This window comes from Podarcis tiliguerta, assembly GCF_965153285.1.
Source record: "Podarcis tiliguerta genome assembly, chromosome: 8".
In the NCBI taxonomy this organism is placed as follows: Eukaryota; Metazoa; Chordata; class Lepidosauria; order Squamata; family Lacertidae; genus Podarcis; species Podarcis tiliguerta.
In genome coordinates, this window is record NC_139541.1 from 81679900 (window position 1) to 81697938 (window position 18039).

General features: G+C 48.5%; 1 protein-coding gene across 4 annotated transcripts in view; it reads right to left on the minus strand.

The window, feature by feature from the left end:
• Positions 1 to 233: 233 nt before the first annotated feature.
• Positions 234 to 18039, minus strand: part of SPRED3 (sprouty related EVH1 domain containing 3) — a 39681-nt gene continuing 21875 nt past the window's right edge. For all 4 annotated transcript variants that reach the window (XM_083455646.1, XM_083455647.1, XM_083455648.1 and 1 more), the window contains exons 2-6: positions 12981 to 13152; positions 9957 to 10125; positions 8359 to 8426; positions 3825 to 3986; positions 234 to 1367 (exon numbers count right to left, since the gene is read on the minus strand). In XM_083455646.1, coding sequence (XP_083311772.1) covers positions 648 to 1367; positions 3825 to 3986; positions 8359 to 8426; positions 9957 to 10125; positions 12981 to 13148 — 1287 coding nt within the window. In that variant the 5' untranslated portion in view covers positions 13149 to 13152 and the 3' untranslated portion in view covers positions 234 to 647. The remainder of the gene's footprint in view (positions 1368 to 3824; positions 3987 to 8358; positions 8427 to 9956; positions 10126 to 12980; positions 13153 to 18039) is intronic.

Here is an 18039-nt window from a genome sequence, read left to right on the forward strand (position 1 = left end):
TAAGCTGCCCTCAAAACACTTCCCTCTCCAAGGTGAATCCAGTCTCGCCTGCCGTTTATGGAACCCTACATGAAAATGGGTCAAGGGAGTGTTGTTGTTCAGCAGTTGGGGGTGCCCCCCCTCGAAATACACAGGGGGTGGGCTGCCTCTGGCTTGGTGGAATCAAAACTGCCTAGGCCTGCTTCTTCCCACCTCAAAATCCGTAGCAGTTCTGCAAACACGGGGCTTCTCTTCCATTTTAAAGCAGTTCCTTTTCTTTTCTTAAGTCCCCATGAGTTGTTGTTTTTTTAAGGTCCCACCAAACCAGTTACCTTTCGCAGAACAGCACCCAACCACCGGGCAGGCGAGATGTCGCCATCCATTTCCCCACAGCCGTTCCCTCCTTACCACGCCACACGCTGCGGGAAAAAAGGGTTTCCAAAAAGAGAGAGGGCACAAACGAAACGGGATTCCGCCAGCCAGCCTGGGGACACAACGCGCACACCCCCTTTCCCCCCTAAAGTGTCCTAAGAAGAGCAGGGGAAAGGAGAGGGAATCAGGGAGGAGCAGGCCCCTGTTAAGCAAACCTCCGGCTTTCTCGGCAAGTTGCCTGCCGCCTCGGCGGCCCAAACCCTTGTGCCCTGCGCCGAACCCCTCCGGGGGCTTCCTCACCGCACCGCCTTGTGCCTGCCGCCGCAGCAGCCGCAGTGCTCGCCGCACGTGTGGCAGGCGTGGAGGGGCAGGTAGCAGCACATGCAGGGGACGACGAGGGAGAGGGTGACGAGGGCCATCCAGCGGATGCAGAAGTGCGGGTGCCCGGTGTCGCAGGAGCAGGGGTCCGAGTACTCTCCTTCGGAGTCCGACATGCAGTGGTAGAGCATGCTCTCCGCACACCACATGCAGGTGAACTGGTAGACGCAGCGGCCGATGGGGTCGGGGGCGTCCTGGCACTGCCCGCGCCCGTTCTCCTCGTGGTTAAAGACGTCCCGGCAGTAGACGCAGCGGGAGGGCACCGTGTCCTCCTCCACGCCCGGCGCGCCGGGGGGCGCCTGCTGCTGCTGCTGCTCCTTCAGGGGCTTGTGCCGCGGCGGCGAGGGGGCGCCGTGGATGTGGCAGGACGGCGAGGCCTTGGGGTCCTTGAGCCGCCCTTCGGCCCCGGGGGGCAAGCAGTACTCTTTCTCCCGCGGAGACTTGCCACCGCCGCCGCCGCCTCCCTTCTCGAAGTGGACGCACATGTCAATTTTGTCCGGGTCCATCTGCCGCTTCTGAACCACCGCCCGGCGGTAGTCCTCGTAGCCTTTGGTTACCCAGAGCTCTTTGCAAGGGGTGATGCTCTCCAGCTCCTCTTCGTCGGGGAGCATCAGCTGCTGCAAGGTCTGGGGCTGCACCTGCCGCGGGGAAGGGGACAGAAAGGACACAGGTGTGGTCATCGCACAGCCGAAGAGGGGGGGGGGGATACCCAGGCAAGCGCCACCGCCAATAGCACTTAAAATGCAAAATCCCTAAAAGCATGTGGCTCTCAAACTGTCTTCCTCCGGGCCACACTTTCAGGATCAAAATTTGTGAGTGCCCCACCAAAATTTTTTTATAGTGGTACCTTGGGTTACATACGCTTCAGGTTACATACGCTTCAAGTTACGGACTCCGCTAACCCAGAAATAGTGCTTCAGGCTAAGAACTTTGCTTCAGGATTGGAACAGAAATTGTGCTTCAGCGGCGCGGCGGCAGCAGGAGGCCCCCTTAGCTAAAGTGGTGCTTCAGGTTAAGAACAGTTTCAGGTTAAGTACGGACGAATTAAGTATTTAACCCAAAGTACCACTGTATTAAGAATTGGGAAACATAAAATAAGCCAAAAAACGGAATTGGAACATACTTGCATATGTGGTGGGAGTGCAAAAAGATTAAAGAATTCTGGGACATCATTTATAATGAGTTTCTTATTAGGAATCATGACAACGGAAATCAAGAAGAAGGTTAGACGACTATTCATGCCACTATGCATGCCACAACTGCTGCCAGGATTCTAACTGCGAAAAATTGGAAAAGCGAAAGCATCCCCCCCCCCAAATCAAATGGCAGACCAAATTGATAGAATACCTACAGTTAGCAAAGATAACTGGGTTAGTTAGAGGAAACTCGATACAAGATGTTAATAAAGAATGGATAGTAATCAAAGAATATCTCAAAGGTTACGGTGATAACAAAAGCTTTATGGCAGATGTTGAATGAGTTTTGTAACATAAGGTAATATGGGAGGAAACTAGAATCAAAATGGAGAAAAATATTTTCAGGAAACTGTGTAAAGAAACTAATCTCAAAATAATACAACAGGTATCGTCGGAAGGTTCTTTTTTAATTGTAAATAAAACCATAATTAAAATTTTCTTTTTCTTCTATTTTCTTTTGTATATTTATAATTTGTAATGTCTGAAATGTAGTGTTTTATATTGTATGTATTTTAATATTTCTGTATAATAAAGGTTGATTTAATTTTTTTTAAATAAGAAAGCCACTCTTAGCAGTGATTGATTTGTAACAGAGAACACAATTGCTTTATAATATGGTCACAGGACATACAGAAAATATAAAACAGTGCAGGTACCTAAGAACAGGAATCATACCCAAACATAATTATAAACAAGCCTCTTGCATACGTACCGTAAGTATGTACACAAACTCAATGAGAAGTGTGAGCTTGCTTGCAATCTCATTTATTTTAGTTCTAACTTGAGGCAAACAGGCTCATCTCCTCGTCAGCACAGCGAAGCCGTTCTCTTCTCTGATCTTTCATATCTGTCAGAGTTTCATATCTGTCATATCTGCTCACGACAACATGCCGTGCAGAACTGTGGAATGCTATGGGAATATCTAAGCGTATTCTGCAATTTAAAAAATCGTTTTGATACTATTCTACAGTGGTACCTCGGGTTAAGTACTTAATTCGTTCCGGAGGTCCGTTCTTAACCTGAAACTTAACCTGAAGCACCACTTTAGCTAATGGAGCCTGCTGCTGCCACCGCGTGATTTCATCCTGAAGCAATTTTTTCAACCCAAGGTAATATTTCTGGGTTAGCGGAGTCTGTAACCTGAAGCGTATGTAACCCGAGGTACCACTGTATACTGCACTGCACAGAATTGTCTGAATTGTCTGAATGTTTCTTTTGATTGTCCTTGAATCAGAAAGGTTTTAATGGTGGTGGTGGTTGTTTTCCCTTTAATTTTATTGGAAGACGCCAGCCCAGTTAGATGGACAGGGTATAAGAATGAATGAATACAGCGGTGCCTTGGGTTAACAGACGCTTCAGGTTACAGACTCCGCTAACCCAGAAATAGTACCTCGGGTTAAGAACTTTGCTTCAGGATGAGGACAGAAATTCTGCAGTGGCAACACAGCGGCCCCATTAGTTAAAGTGGTGCTTCAGGTTAAGAACAGACCTCCAGAACAGATTAAGTTCTTAACCCGAGGTACCACTGTAATTACATAAATAAATACAGTCATACCTCGAGTTGAATGTGCTTCAGGTTGAGCGTGTTCGAGTTGCGCTCCACGGCAACCTGGAAGTAACGGAGTGCGTTACTTCCAGGTTTCGCTGCTCGCGCATGTGCAGATGCTCAAAATGACGTCACGCGCATGCGCAAAAGCGGCGAAACACAACCCGCACAGACGCGCCGTCGCATCTTGCGTTCCATTCGGGATGTGAACGGGGCTCCGGAACGGATCCTGTTCACATCCCAAGGTACCACTGTAGTTTGAAGAGTACTCCCCACAGCAGCAAGGGCTCATCAAAACAACCACATTTTATAACCCAGAAGCCCCAGAGACAACCCCAGCCCCAGACACGTACCGGCCCGCTCGACGTTGCTCCCTGCGCCGTGCTGAAGGAGAACTCTTCGGAGACCGGGGACCGCAAGTAGCAGCTGGAGGAGGACTCACTGGTGACGATGGTGATGGGCTTGGGCAGCATTTCCTTGCGGCTGTTCGACGAGGACTCGCTGTCCGTGTGGACCTAGAAAGAAAGAAAGAGAGTTGGCGGCGTCCCACACTGCCCCTTGGTCCAGGCCGTGGGTAGGCAAACTAAGGCCCGGGGGCCGGATCCAGCCCAATCGCCTTCTCAATCCAGCCCGCGAACGGTCCGGGAATCAGCATGTTTTTACATGAGTGGATCACTGCCTTGCCGTGGCGAAGGGGCTTGAATAACTCAGAAAAGCTATGAACTATGCCAAGCAGGGCACCCAAGATGGACAGGTCATAGTGGAGAGTTGCTGATCGCCGAAGAATTGATGCTTTTGAATTTTGGTGCTGGAGGAGACTCTTGAGAGTCCCATGGACTGCAAGAAGATCAAACCTATCCATTCTGAAGGAAATCAGCCCTGAGTGCTCACTGGAAGGACAGATCCTGAAGCTAAGGCTCCAATACTTTGGCCACCTCATGAGAAGACAAGACTCCCTAGAAAAGACCCTGATATTGGGAAAGATGGAGGGCACAAGGAGAAGGGGAAGACAGAGGACGAGATAGTTGGACAGTGTTCTAGAAGCTACAAACATGAATCTGACCAAACTGCGGGAGACAGTGGAAGACAGGAGGGTCTGGCGTGCTCTGGTCCATGTGGTCACGAAGAGTCGGACACGACTAAACGACTAAACAACAACAACAACAAGAATGTGTTAAGATATTCCATTCCACCTTACGAGGAACAGGCTTTTGTGTGTCACATGCCTGTTTATATTCCAGCGCAGCTTGCTGGGAACTTCCGTTTGTGTGTAGCTTTTGCTTATGCTTTTTGCTTGGACACGAAGGGGAGAAGACATGTTTTCCCCTTTGTCCTGATGCTGAATAAAAGGCCTGTATGTACGCTTTAGACAGCCTCTATCTGCCCTTCTGTTGCGAAAAGTTTTATTCTCTGTTGGCTTGCATGCTCAGCTTCTGAAGGTTTATGAAGCTCAAGTCGCGGTTACATGCTGAACCAAGGACCGGAAATCGCTTGGCTGCCAGCCGGTGGGCTGGAGCCAGCTGGGGGCCTGCCATTTGCCCCCATTTCTTTGGACGCATCCCAACAGAATGTGCCCTTTTATTTAAAATGCATCTCTGGGTTATTTATGGGGCATAAGAATTCATTTTTTTCTTTCAAAATATAGTCTGGCCCCCCACAAGGTCTGAGGGACAGTGGACCGGCCCCCTGCTGAAAAAGTTTGCTGACCCCTGGTCCAGACATTGGCTTCTTCTCTTGGTTGCCTGGCCCACAGTGCCCCTACTGGCATGGAGGTGGCTTGCAGCCAAACTGCATCTCAGGTTAGATGCCCGTTTCTGAAGTCCAAAAGCTCAGTCCCCGTCGAGAGGAATGCAGAATGTGCAAAACTTCAGTTATTTATTTTAATCCGTTGCATTACGCTGTGTGATGGCCTGGGATTCGGACTTGGAGGCTGAACCTGAGGGATCCCAGCACAGAATTCCCTGCCTCCAGAACCAGCTGAGCCGGGGCTGGGGCATGAGCCTGAAGGGTCCTCACCTGTGCTGGATCCTCAGGTACAGGCTCCAGCTGAGTCTGCTCTGGCCCCTGAGGTGATGGAGGACCCATTGCCTGCAGGTGCTCCACTCTCAGCCCCGTCAGAGGAAGCTGAGGTTGCCTCTGGGTCCGGTAACCCTCCAGCCTCTCCTGAGCTGCAGAGGCTCAGGGCAGAGAGGCGGAGGGAACTAAGGGAACTAAGTTCCCGCAGGAGGAGTGCTTGCCTCCAGGCCAGGAGAGGCGAGTCACCAGAGGATCGGGGCCTCCCTATGCCTCGGGGCATAAAAGCGGGCCAGCCCCAGTCCCAAGTTGTGGGGGCAACATTGTAGGTTGCCAGTTCCTGCCTGAACCCTGTCCTGCTTTCCTGCCGGAGCTCCTGACCTCACCCGACTCCCTGCCTTGGACCCCGCTTCAGCTTTGATGGACAGCCTCCATACTGCACCCTCGACCTTGGACTGGACTCGCTGCACGGTTAACCCTCGGGGCCAGCACACACTGCAACTTTGGGACACTCAAGGTGGGGGTATGTGGGTTCTCTTCCTCCCCATTTTATCGTCATGACAACCCTGTGAGGTAGGGCTGGGCTGAGAGTGTGAGTGGTCCAAGCTCCCCCAATGTGTTTTATGGCTTTCTGTCCATCTGGTCTAGCTAGCATTAGAGTCAGCCCACTCCCCCCCCAAACCCCCCCCCCAGCTTTCCAAATTTTCATCAGGCAACGGACATGCTCCTGCAAACCCTTTGTTGGTAATCATGAGGGAAATAATCTTGATTCAGGTTGATGCCCCCCCCCTTTCTTTTTTCCTTTCTCCTTCTGTGTTGGAACTCCTATTTGGGGACTTCCCTGGCTTTTTACTGGCCCACGTAGGACCAGTCTGGATAGTTAGTGATACGGAGGGGGGGGGGCATGTCTTCTTCACCTCCTTCTTCGCTACAATATATCCATTTATTTCCAATTGTCAATGTCAAAGGGACTAAAATCTATAAAATTCATAGAAAATCAACGTGCCAATTTGCTCAATTTCTCTAGGACTCCATGACACCTCCCCTGTCCTCCATAATCCCTCAAGCAAGGTGCCAAGACCCTAATCCTGTCAAATCACTCTGCCAAGCCTTCCCACGGGCAATGCCAGGTGGCAGACTATGCATACATGGGCCATTGTTTTCTCATCACCGGTACTCAGGATGTGCTTATCTGCGCATATCTCCAGCTCTGCATATTCCCCCCTCCCTCCTCCATATGTTAATCCTGTGTAACCCAACCTCTTCTTAATGTATTCATGATGTAACTGGGATGTATTTTGCACTGTATTCTGGGACATGGAGGGAAGTTTCAAAAGTTCACGTCACCCCTTTCTCGCTGTTCAATCTCGCCTTGAATCTGTTGCGCAATAAACTTGGATCTTCTGCAGTTTGCTCCTGTCTCCGGCTGAGCTCATTTTCCTCCGCAGGGACCCGCGGACTTAGTCCGACGAGCTGGGTGGCAGAGCAGCCTCGCACCCAGATTTTACCGTAACAATTAGCCAGACGTTTTTATCCCCCAAAAAGTTTTTGATTGAGTTTCCACTGAAATGAGGCTGCATTTTAATGCTTTAATGTTGTATTTTAATCTTGTTTTTTAAGCTGTATTTCAATCAATTGCTTTTATATTTGGTGTTAGCCGCCCTGAGCCCGGTCTTGGCTGGGGAAGGCGGGGTATAAATAAAATTTATTATTATTATTATTATTATTACTATTACTATTTTGGAAAGCCAAACCAAAACACACATTCTGGGATTTCCTGGGATGTTCATGAGATTCTAAGAAGAGCTGTGCAGGATCAGGTCCATCTTGTGCAGCAAGCACTCCCTTGTGCAGATTTTGGGTTGCACCCAACTAAATTAGATAGAGTAGACCCAGTGAAACTAATGGAGCTAAGCTATTCCTGCCCGTTAATTCCAAAGGGCTTGACGAACGTTGGAACGCAACCCATTGGTGTTTTTGGTGGAAGAGCTGCTGGGATAAGTTCGGTTGGTAGAGCACGAGGCTCTTAATCTCAGGGTCATAGGTTTGAGCCCCACGTTGGGCAAAAGATCCCTGCATTGCCCGGGGTTGGGCTAGATGACCCTCAGGTCCCTTCCAACTCTACAATTCTGTGGTTGTATTGAAGGAATGGGTTTCCCAAATCTAAAAACCTGACTGTACAGTCAGTCTGAAATGGGACCCAAAATCCACATTTCCCCCCCTGCTGCAAGGGAGCATTTCTAAAATGCATTAACTTGAGCTCATGAGTTAATGTATAAACTGAAAGCCAGCTGTATAAACAAGTGCTCAAAGCGCTCTCCTTCATCAGTCCGTGACGCCAATTGATGGCCTTGCCTGTTCCAGTGGAGCAGGGATGGCACTCTGTCTATCTTATCTTACATTAAGACCACACTCTGACGCTCAGACTTAGTCCGGGAACGGCGCCAGGAGTTGGTGACCACTTCCTCCAATATAAGAGTATAGGAACAGGAATAGGAACACCCTTTTATGGTTAAGAGTAAGGAGCAGGAACATCTGTGATGTCAACTTGTGTGTATAAGCTGACGTGGCTGGATTCCTGGGGAAGGGGGGAGAGGTTGCCTGGAAGATATATATACTGCATGAAATCTCTCATTTCTTTGGACTTGCTGTGGACTGACCATGCAAGTGCCTTCTGCTATCTGGAGAGCAGAATAAACTCTTTCTCTGAATCAACCTTGGTGTCATTTGACTTCCTCCCTCCCTCCCGGGAACAACGCAGACCCCACCAGTCGGTAAACTCTCATAAGGCTACAGTATGATTCCTGCCAAGGGAGTAAGGCGCTCTGCACACACTCAGAAGCGCCACGAGTGAAATGTCAGGAAACTGCTTACGGCAAGAGCTTCATCTGTCCCGTCGGCGTCGTCCTGGGAGGAGGAGGTAGAGGAAGGTGAGAGGGAACCTGAGAGAATGAAAACAGAGGGGTAAAAGTTATGCCACCAACCCCCACCCCCTAAAAAAAAAACCCATCCCATTTTAAACAGCAAAGCTTCAGCTAGGCTGCAAATAGTACCATGCAATCTTGAGCAGGATGGATAAAAATAAATGGCTTTAAAAAAATAATCAATTTTTTAAAATAAAAATTATTTAAATTGGATTTTTAAAATAAAATGCTTTTTTGGGGGGAAAATCTTTCTAAAGATGGTTTTCTATTTAAGTTACATTATAGTTCAAAGGCTATTCATCAGGAAATATTTATTAGTTTTAAGTTTTTCATGCATGCTAAAGTTCGTTGTTTATTAAATTGTTTAACCACTTCAGTTAACAAACATGGACACATATGCTATAATGTTACAGTGGTACCTCGGGTTAAGTACTTAATTTGTTCCGGAGGTCTGTACTTAACCTGAAACTGTTCTTAACCTGAAGCACCACTTTAGCTAATGGGGCCTCCCGCTGCTGCTGCGCCGCTGCTGCACATTTTCTGTTCTCATCCTGAAGCAAAGTTCTTAACCCGAGGTACTATTTCTGGGTTAGCGGAGTCTGTAACCTGAAGCGTATGTAACCCGAGGTACCACTGTATTGTTTTAGTTAAATAAATTTTTATTAAGGAAATGATTATTTGTCTCCTTCCAATAAAGTACAGCAGAAGTTTTCCAAATACAAGCAGTTAACTTATTAAACCTCACAATAATTTCATAATTATCTGTTTATGTATTTCTAATCGTATAGCCAAATCAGTAATTTCTGATTTAACTGTAAAAACTACTCTGAAAATTTGTTATTCTGAAAATGAAACCTTCATCTGGTTGTAAATATTAAGATTATACAGTGGTGCCTCGCAAGACGAAAAGAATCCGTTCCGCGAGTCTCTTCGTCTAGCGGTTTTTTCGTCTTGCAAAGCAAGCCCATTAGCGGATTAGCGGATTAGCGCTATTAGCGGTTTAGCGGCTATTAAAGGCTTAAGGGATTAGTGGATTAGCTGCTAAAAGGCTATTAGCATCTTAGTGCCTTAGAAAAAGGGGTGGGGAGCGAAAAAAAATCGCAGGAACTCACAAGACATTTTCATCTTGCGAAGCAAGCCCATAGGAAATTCGTTCTGCGAAGCACCTCCAAAACGGAAGACCCTTTTGTCTAGCGGGTTTTCCGTCTTGCGAGGCATTCGTCTTGCGGGGCACCACTGTACCAGCAAGAATGAGTCTTTCTGTAATTTTTTTTTAATTTTTTTTAAACTCCATTAGCCGCCATCCATCCTCCAACCGCCTCCAGACACTCACACAGGACCTTCACCGCCTTCACTGGTTCTGATTTGAAAGAGAGGTAGAGCTGGATGTCATCCGCATACTAATGAACACCCATCCCAAACTCCCTGATGATCTCTCCCAGTGGCTGCATGTAGATGTTGAAAAGCACGGGGTGAGTGCATAGTGTGAGAAACCTGGCAAGCAGCACTGATGCCCCTGACTCTTTGCCCACCACGCTGCCCCCTCACCTTCAGCAATCTCCTCCAGCGCAGCTTGCACCCCTCTCTCGAAGGCCACGGCGTCGGCAGGGCTCTGGAAGGTGAGGCCAAACTTGTTGTCTCCGACTTTCCAGTGGTGGAAAATGGGGTTCACCTTGTTGTAGACGAGGTCCCTCTTCAGAGCACACTCCAAGATGGTCTGCCGTAGGGAAAGAAGGAGGTTGAGGGGGAACAGCAGCCACCCAAGGTCAAAGGCTGGGAAAGAGGGGGGGAAAGGCTGGATTCACCCCAAATCTGCATCTGCCCTGCCCCTTGAAGTGGGAGGCTGTGACCCTGTAAGCAAAAGATCCTCTCCAAACAAAGATAGCAGGACCTCGCAACCCGCAATTGCCACCGAAGGCCCTATTTTGTGTGCCACTGGAGGTTCTGAGGGCGGCGACACGACAGCAGGCCTTTTCAGTGGTGGCACCTTGCTTGTGGAATGCTCTCCCTGGGAAGGCTCGCCTGGTGCCAGATCTTTAGTAGACAAAAAAGCATTTAGTTTTTGCCAGGCCTTTGGCTTTGACTTACCGTATTTTTCGCCCTATAGGACGCACTTTCCCCCCTCCAAAAATGAAGGGGAAATGTGTGTGCGTCCTATGGGGTGAATGCAGGCTTCAGGAAGCTCTGCGCAACCCTCGGGAGACCAGCTCCGAGGGTTGCGCAGAGCTGTCTGCAGTCCCTGGCTCAGCGCAGCTCTGCGCGGCCATCGGGAGCAGGGCGGGACTTCGCACCCGGCTCCCGATGGCAGCGCAGAGCTGCCTCCAGTCCCGGGCTCAGCGCAGCTCTGCGCGGCCATCGGGAGCGGGGCGGGACTTCGCACCCGGCTCCCGATTGCGGCGCAGAGCTGCCTCCAGTCCCTGGCTCAGCGCAGCTCTGCGCGGCCATCGGGAGCGGGGCGGGACTTCGCACCCGGCTCCCGATGGCGGCGCAGAGCTGCCTCCAGTCCCTGGCTCAGCGCAGCTCTGCGCGGCCATCGGGAGCGGGGCGGGACTTCGCACCCGGCTCCCGATGGCGGCGCAGAGCTGCCTCCAGTCCCAGGCTCAGCGCAGCTCTGTGCGGCCATCGGGAGCGGGGCGCGAAGTCCCGCCTGGCTCCCGATGGCGGCGCAGGGCTGCCTGCAGTCCCGGGCTCAGCGCAGCTCTGCGCGGCCATCGGGAGCCGGGCGCGAAGTCCCGCCTGGCTCCCGATGGCGGCGCAGAGCTGCCTCCAGTCCCTGGCTCAGCGCAGCTCTGCGCGGCCATCGGGAGCGGGGCGGGACTTCGCACCCGGCTCCCGATGGCGGCGCAGAGCTGCCTCCAGTCCCGGGCTCAGCGCAGCTCTGCGCGGCCATCGGGAGCCGGGCGCGAAGTCCCGCCTGGCTCCCGATGGCGGCGCAGAGCTGCCTCCAGTCCCTGGCTCAGCGCAGCTCTGCGCGGCCATCGGGAGCGGGGCGGGACTTCGCACCCGGCTCCCGATGGCGGCGCAGAGCTGCCTCCAGTCCCGGGCTCAGCGCAGCTCTGCGCGGCCATCGGGAGCCGGGCGCGAAGTCCCGCCTGGCTCCCGATGGCGGCGCAGGGCTGCCTGCAGTCCCGGGCTCAGTGCAGCTCTGCGCAGCCATCGGGAGCGGGGCGGGACTTCGCACCCGGCTCCCGATGGCGGCGCAGAGCTGCCTCCAGTCCCGGGCTCAGCGCACTTCTCCCCATCACCAGCCCCACAAGCTCGGGGGACAGCGGGGAGGCGGAGCATGCCTTCCCGCTGTTCCCGGACCTGGTTCTTCCAGCCCCGCACCTGGGGGGGAAATAAAATATTTTTTCTTTATTTCCCCCCCAAAAAACTAGGTGCGTCCTATGGGCCGGTGCATCCTATGGTGCGCAAAATACGGTATGTGCAGCCCCTTTCAGCGGGTGGGATGGTTTCACAGAGCTACTATTTTCAGAGGGGTGTATGGGGTGTTAGAGGAAGAGTAGTACCCTCGGGGGGGGGGGGACACGGCGTACTCCTTCTGGGGTACGTTGGCATAGCTGTCAACTTTCAGATTTGAAAATAAGGGACCAGCAGCCTTGAAAATAAGGGATCAGCAGCCAAAATAAGGGATTTTAACCAGCCAACTGAAATACGAAGTTAAAAGTGACCAGATAATTCTGGAGAGCAGCGCCGGTTTTTAGCCCTTCATTTCCAGAGGTTGCTGCTGAAGCTGATGAAACACTGCAATTAAATAACTACAAGCAGCAATCACTTTTCGCGCAAAACGAAGTCCAAGCTACGAAGATGCTCAGTTCGGCGGCCACAAGGAGGATGGTGGCAGAAGGGCCCGAGGCTCCCGCCAGTCCCGGCGGGGAGGGGCTCCCGGGGGCCAAGCAACACAGCTGGAGCCTCCCTCCTCCCTGGCCGGCAGGGAGGGAGAGGAGCTGCTTCCTTTGAAAACCGGGAAATTTAAGGGACATCATCAATAAGGGACAGCAGCGGGACACGGCGCTGGGATAAGGGAGTTTCCCGCAAAATAAGGGACGGTTGACAGCTATGCTCCACGGAAAGGGAGGCGTCGAAGGTTACACCCAAACCCCTTTGCTGAGTTTATTTCAATGGTGGGCTCTTCTGGTTTGCAACCTCGGGTGGCGCTGTTGGTAAAAGCCTCAGCGCCTAGGGCTTGCCGATCAAAAGGTCGGCGGTTCGAATCCCCGCGGCGGGGTGCGCTCCCGTTGTTCGGTCCCAGCGCCTGCCAACCTAGCAGTTCGAAAGCACCCCTGGGTGCAAGTAGATAAATAGGGACCGCTTACTAGCGGGAAGGTAAACAGCGTTTCCGTGTGCGGCTCTGGCTCGCCAGAGCAGCGATGTCATGCTGGCCACGTGACCCGGAAGTGTCTCCGGACAGCGCTGGCCCTTGGCCTCTTTGAGTGAGATGGGCGCACAACCCTAGAGTCTGTCAAGACTGGCCCGTACGGGCAGGGGTACCTTTACCTTTACTTTCCCTTCCCGCCAGCTGCACGTCACGAACCCCCTCTTCTCCCCGAATAAAACCCCTGTCGATCTCACCGTTTGGTCCCGCAGGCGCTCCCCGCTGATCAGGTAATGGCGACGCCGCCCTTCCTCTGGGCGCCGGACTTTGCAGATGGTGACGTGGCTCAGGCCACCGCCGCCCATGGGCACCCAACCCCCGCTTGAGTCGTCTCGGGTCATCACCACAGCCCGCACCCGAACCATGTAACTGGGGAAGGAAGGAAGGAAAGAGATAGCAGAATTCAGAAGGAACCACTCTGGAGACAAGGCTAAACAAGAACGGGGCCGTTTTGAAAACTATCTGACAAAACATGGTTCCCTCCTGTGGGGTGGAAATAGGAAACCTATATTTTAATAAATTCTCTGTGTTTTTATTTTTAATCTTTTTTTTCTCTGCTCCCTGTGGTTTGTAAATACGTGAGTGTCATTTTGGACAGCATCTTTCCAAAGTTCTTATTTCATCAAATTCTGTTTTTTTTATTAAATAATATTTATTAGCAGTTTAATAGTTACAGGGGAAACAAACAATAATAAATTTAACAAACAATACATCAAAAATAAAAATAAAAACAAAAAACAATACATCAAAACAATAAAAACAAAAACATTTAAAAAAACATCCAATTTCCATATCTTTACCTTTCATTTACTTGTTTCATCGACCTCCTCACACCTCCCTTTTTTGTATTCTAGTTCAATTTAGCTATTTCAGCAAATCCTTTCCATCTTTCTCAATCTTTTTTCCCCCCTATAATTTATCTTAACACAATCTAACTTTAAATTTTCCACTTTAGCCCATTAACAATCAGTTTTTGCTTAATTCTTTATAACATTTCTGCTTAAACCATGTAACTTCATTCCAGCATCCTTCTAACATTCATTAATTTTGCAGTATTTCTGTAAATATACTTTAAATTTTTTCCAATCTTCTTCCATCGACTCTTCTCCCTGGTCTCGGATTCTGCCAGTCATTTCCGCCAATTCCATGTAGTCCATCAGCTTCTTCTGCCATTCTTCCCGGGTGGGTAGATCTTGTGTCTTCCAATACTTTGCGATGAGTATTCTTGCTGCTGTTGTAGCGTACATAAAAAACGTTCTATCCTTCTTTGGCATCAATTGGCCGACCATGCCCAGTAGAAAGGCCTCTGGTTTCTTATTTCGTCAAATTTTTAAGTAAAACTTTTTTAAAAATCCAAATGAAGGAGTTGACATGGCCAGCAACACGTTAACTTGCACTATCCCATTAACAGGACTTCTAGGTTTCCTTTGGTGTAATTGGACCGCCTTATCCTTTACTTCCGCATGAACATCATTTTGTTAATTTGTTTATTCATGGGCTATTCTGGATACAGTGGTACCTCGGGTTAAGTACTTAATTCGTTCCAGAGGTCCGTTCTTAACCTGAAACTGTTCTTAACCTGAAGCACCCCTTTAGCTAATGGGGCCTCCCGCTGCTGCTGCGCTGCCGGAGCATGATTTCTGTTCTTATCCTGAAGCAAAGTTCTTAACCCGAGGTACTATTTCTGGGTTAGCGGAGTCTGTAACCTGAAGCGTATGTAACCTGAAGCGTATGTAACCCGAGGTACCACTGTACTTGGGAGGGAAATAAATTACAATTTTACATAAAAAACAAAACAAAACATGGTTCCAGCAACAACACCCTTGGCTGCTCCTTGATTAAATTCACAGATATAAGGGAAAGCTCGTTCAGTTCAATAATTCAATACAGATTACGTAATAGTAAGAGAAGCATAGGAACTGTGAAAAGAGGTAGAGGAACAGAAAGAATGTGAAAAGTAGAAAACTATAAATACGAAGGTAAATTCTTCCCGGGAATCTGATGTACAGATTCTTTAAAATACGGTTTGTAGTCCTGAAATGAGTTTGTATGTTGGAAAAATATTTGGTTTTTGTGTTTTTTCTTTTTCATCTTTTTTGCTGTGTTTTTTTAAAAAAATTTTTTACCTGTTTTGATTATGGATTGTTGCTGTTGATTGTTTTTTATTGGTAAATTAATAAAGTGTTTTTATTTTTTTCAAAATTTTTATTAATTTTCCACATTTATAACAGAAATAACATACAAAACACACAAAAGAAAACACATTACAATACTAAAGAATTTTTTTAAAAAACACATTACTTCTAAGACCTAATTTAACTTTAATCGTTAGCTGACTTCCTCAAATCCCCCCTAACTGAATTTAATTGAATCACCTTCTAACAGTTCTCCAAAATCATATTTCCAATAAAATTAACTCCTTCAATTTACTATCCTCTTCTCTTTTATTAGTATTCTAATCCTTAATGCTTTACAATTCATTCTTATTCTAATCCTAAGCCTATTTGATACTTCCAAGTAACTTCTAATTATCTAAAGCATTTTTTAAAAAGAAAAGGGGGGGGGGAGGAAGAGGGCAAAGAGGAGGAGCGATCAGGGAGGAGCTGTCTTGAAACCCCCCAAGTGGCCCCAGAAGCATGGCGTACCATGGGAGAAAACGGTCCTCTGCGGTCTCACACACACAAACCAATTTATTACTATTTGTTGTTGTTGTTTAAGGACTCCTAGGCATAGCTGTCAACGTACAGATTTGAAAATAAGGGACCAGCAGCCTTGAAAATAAGGGTTCAGCAGCCAAAATAAGGGATTTTCGGAGCACAGGTATGTTCGACTTCTGAGCCCCTCCAAGCCAAAGGCAGAAAGCCCAGCAGGCAGCCAAACGAAGCCTCAAGCGGTGGTTCCCACAGCGCAGCAACCCGGCAAAGGGGACGCAGCAAGGAAAACCACCGTCACCTCTCTGCTGGGAAGCGCTGAGCAAAGGCGAGTCCCCAGGCAACGCGGCTCTCTAGAGCCACAGCAGGTCCTGTAACTCTCCAACAGTTTGACTTCACCCCCAAATGTACACACTTCCACTCAGTGGCATAGCGTGGGGGGTGCAGGGGGGCCGGCCGCACCGGCCGCAACATCTGGGGGGGGCGCGCTCGCACTCGCAGCTCTCTGCCCCTACTTGGCTCTCTCTCTCACTCTCTCTCACTGCAGTGCTGGCTGTGCGAATCTGATCCGAGCCACCGGGTCGCCGCCCACTGTGGAGGGGAGGGTGCCAGGCGTGCGGTGCGGAGAGAGAGCGAGGGACTATCTGGGGGAGGGACAGTGCAGCGGGGGGGGGGCGCAAATTACTTGCCTTGCCCCGGGTGCTGACAACCCACGCTACGCCACTGCTTCCACTGTCTCCCCAGAAAGATGGATGCTATCTATTACCTGCCCTTCACTCTAAGGTCCCAGGGTACGTGGCAACATTGCAACACAACATTGCACGCAACACAACGTTGCAATGCAATATTTTAAAACGTGCAATTACAGAAATAAGGCAGGGTAGATAAAAATAAAAGTTTTTTAAATTAAAAAATCAGATTATTTTTTTAAAAAACCAGGATTTTTTAAAATTTAAATTGGATTTTTAAAATACGTAAAATGCTTTTGGAGGAAAAAAATCTTTCTAAAGATAGTTTTCTATTTAAGTTACATTATAGTCCAAAAGCTATTCATCAGGAAATAAGGATTTGTTTTAAGTTTTTATGTGTGCTAAAACTCAGTCCAAGTTTTTTTTAAATAAAAATTGTTTAACCACCTCAGTTAACAAACATGGGTACATAAGCTATAACGTTATTGTTTTAGTTAAATTATTATTAAGGAAATGGTTATTTTTCTCCTTCCAATAAAGTACAGCAGAAACGTTGTCCAAATATAAACAGTTAACTTATTATTAACCTCACCATAATTTCATAATTATCTCTCTATGTATTTCTAATCGTATAGCCAAATCGGTAATTTTTGAGATAACTGTAAAAACTACTCTGAAATTTTGTTATTCTAAAAATGAAACCTTCATCTGGTTGTAAATATTAAGATTATACCAGCAAGAATGAGTCTTTCTGTAAAAAAGAAAAAAGATTTAAATCAAGTCTTACCGACTAGTGATTTAAATCGTGATTAAAATAGATTTGATTTAAATCAAATCCACCCTTTAAAGTTGCTTAGTTGGCATCCGTCTCGTGAAGAGGGCCCCTTTGGGGGGTGAAGTCAAAATGTTGGAAGGTTGCAGCACCTGAGACTGAAAAATATACAAGTGCCAAAAGCCAGGGCAAAGAGGCGTGATGGTGCCGATGATTTCATAAGATTGCATTAAAGCTTTTTCATAATGCAATGCAATAAGAATAATGAAAGAAACTACCGTATTTTTCGCTCTATAAGACGCACTAGACCACAAGACGCACCTAGTTTTTGGAGGAGGAAAACAAGAAAAAAATATATTCTGAATCTCAGAAGCCAGAACAGCAAGAGGGATCACTGTGCAGTGAAAGCAGTGATCCCTCTTGCTGTTCTGGCTTCTGGGATAGCTGCGCAGCCTGCATTCGCTCCATAAGACACACACACATTTCCCCTTACTTTTTGGAGGGGAAAAGTGAGTCTTATAGAGTAAAAAATACGGTAATCTAAATACAAACGGAAACAGCAAAAGAAAGGGGAACTCAGATCCTCTTTAAATGTATAGCTTTTCCAACAGGGAAACAGGTGGATCCTCTCTGCTTTCCCCAGTGAGATAAACCTTTCTTCTCCCAGTCTCTCACCCTGAAATATAGAATCATAGAATCATAGAGTTGGAAGAGACCACAAGGGCCATCGAGTCCAACCCCCTGCCAAGCAGGAAACACCATCAGAGCACTCCTGACATATGGTTGTCAAGCCTCTGCTTAAAGACCTCCAAAGAAGGAGACTCCACCACACTCCTTGGCAGCAAATTCCACTGTCAAACAGCTCTTACTGTCAGGAAGTTCTTCCTAAGGTTGAGGTGGAATCTTCTTTCTTGTAGTTTGGATCCATTGCTCCGTGTCCGCTTCTCTGGAGCAGCAGAAAACAACCTTTCTCCCTCCTCTATGTGACATCCTTTTATATATTTGAACATGGCTATCATATCACCCCTTAACCCTCCTCTTCTCCAGGCTAAACATGCCCAGCTCCCTTAGCCGTTCCTCATAAGGCATCGTTTCCAGGCCTTTGACCATTTTGGTTGCCCTCCTCTGGAAACGTTCCAGTTTG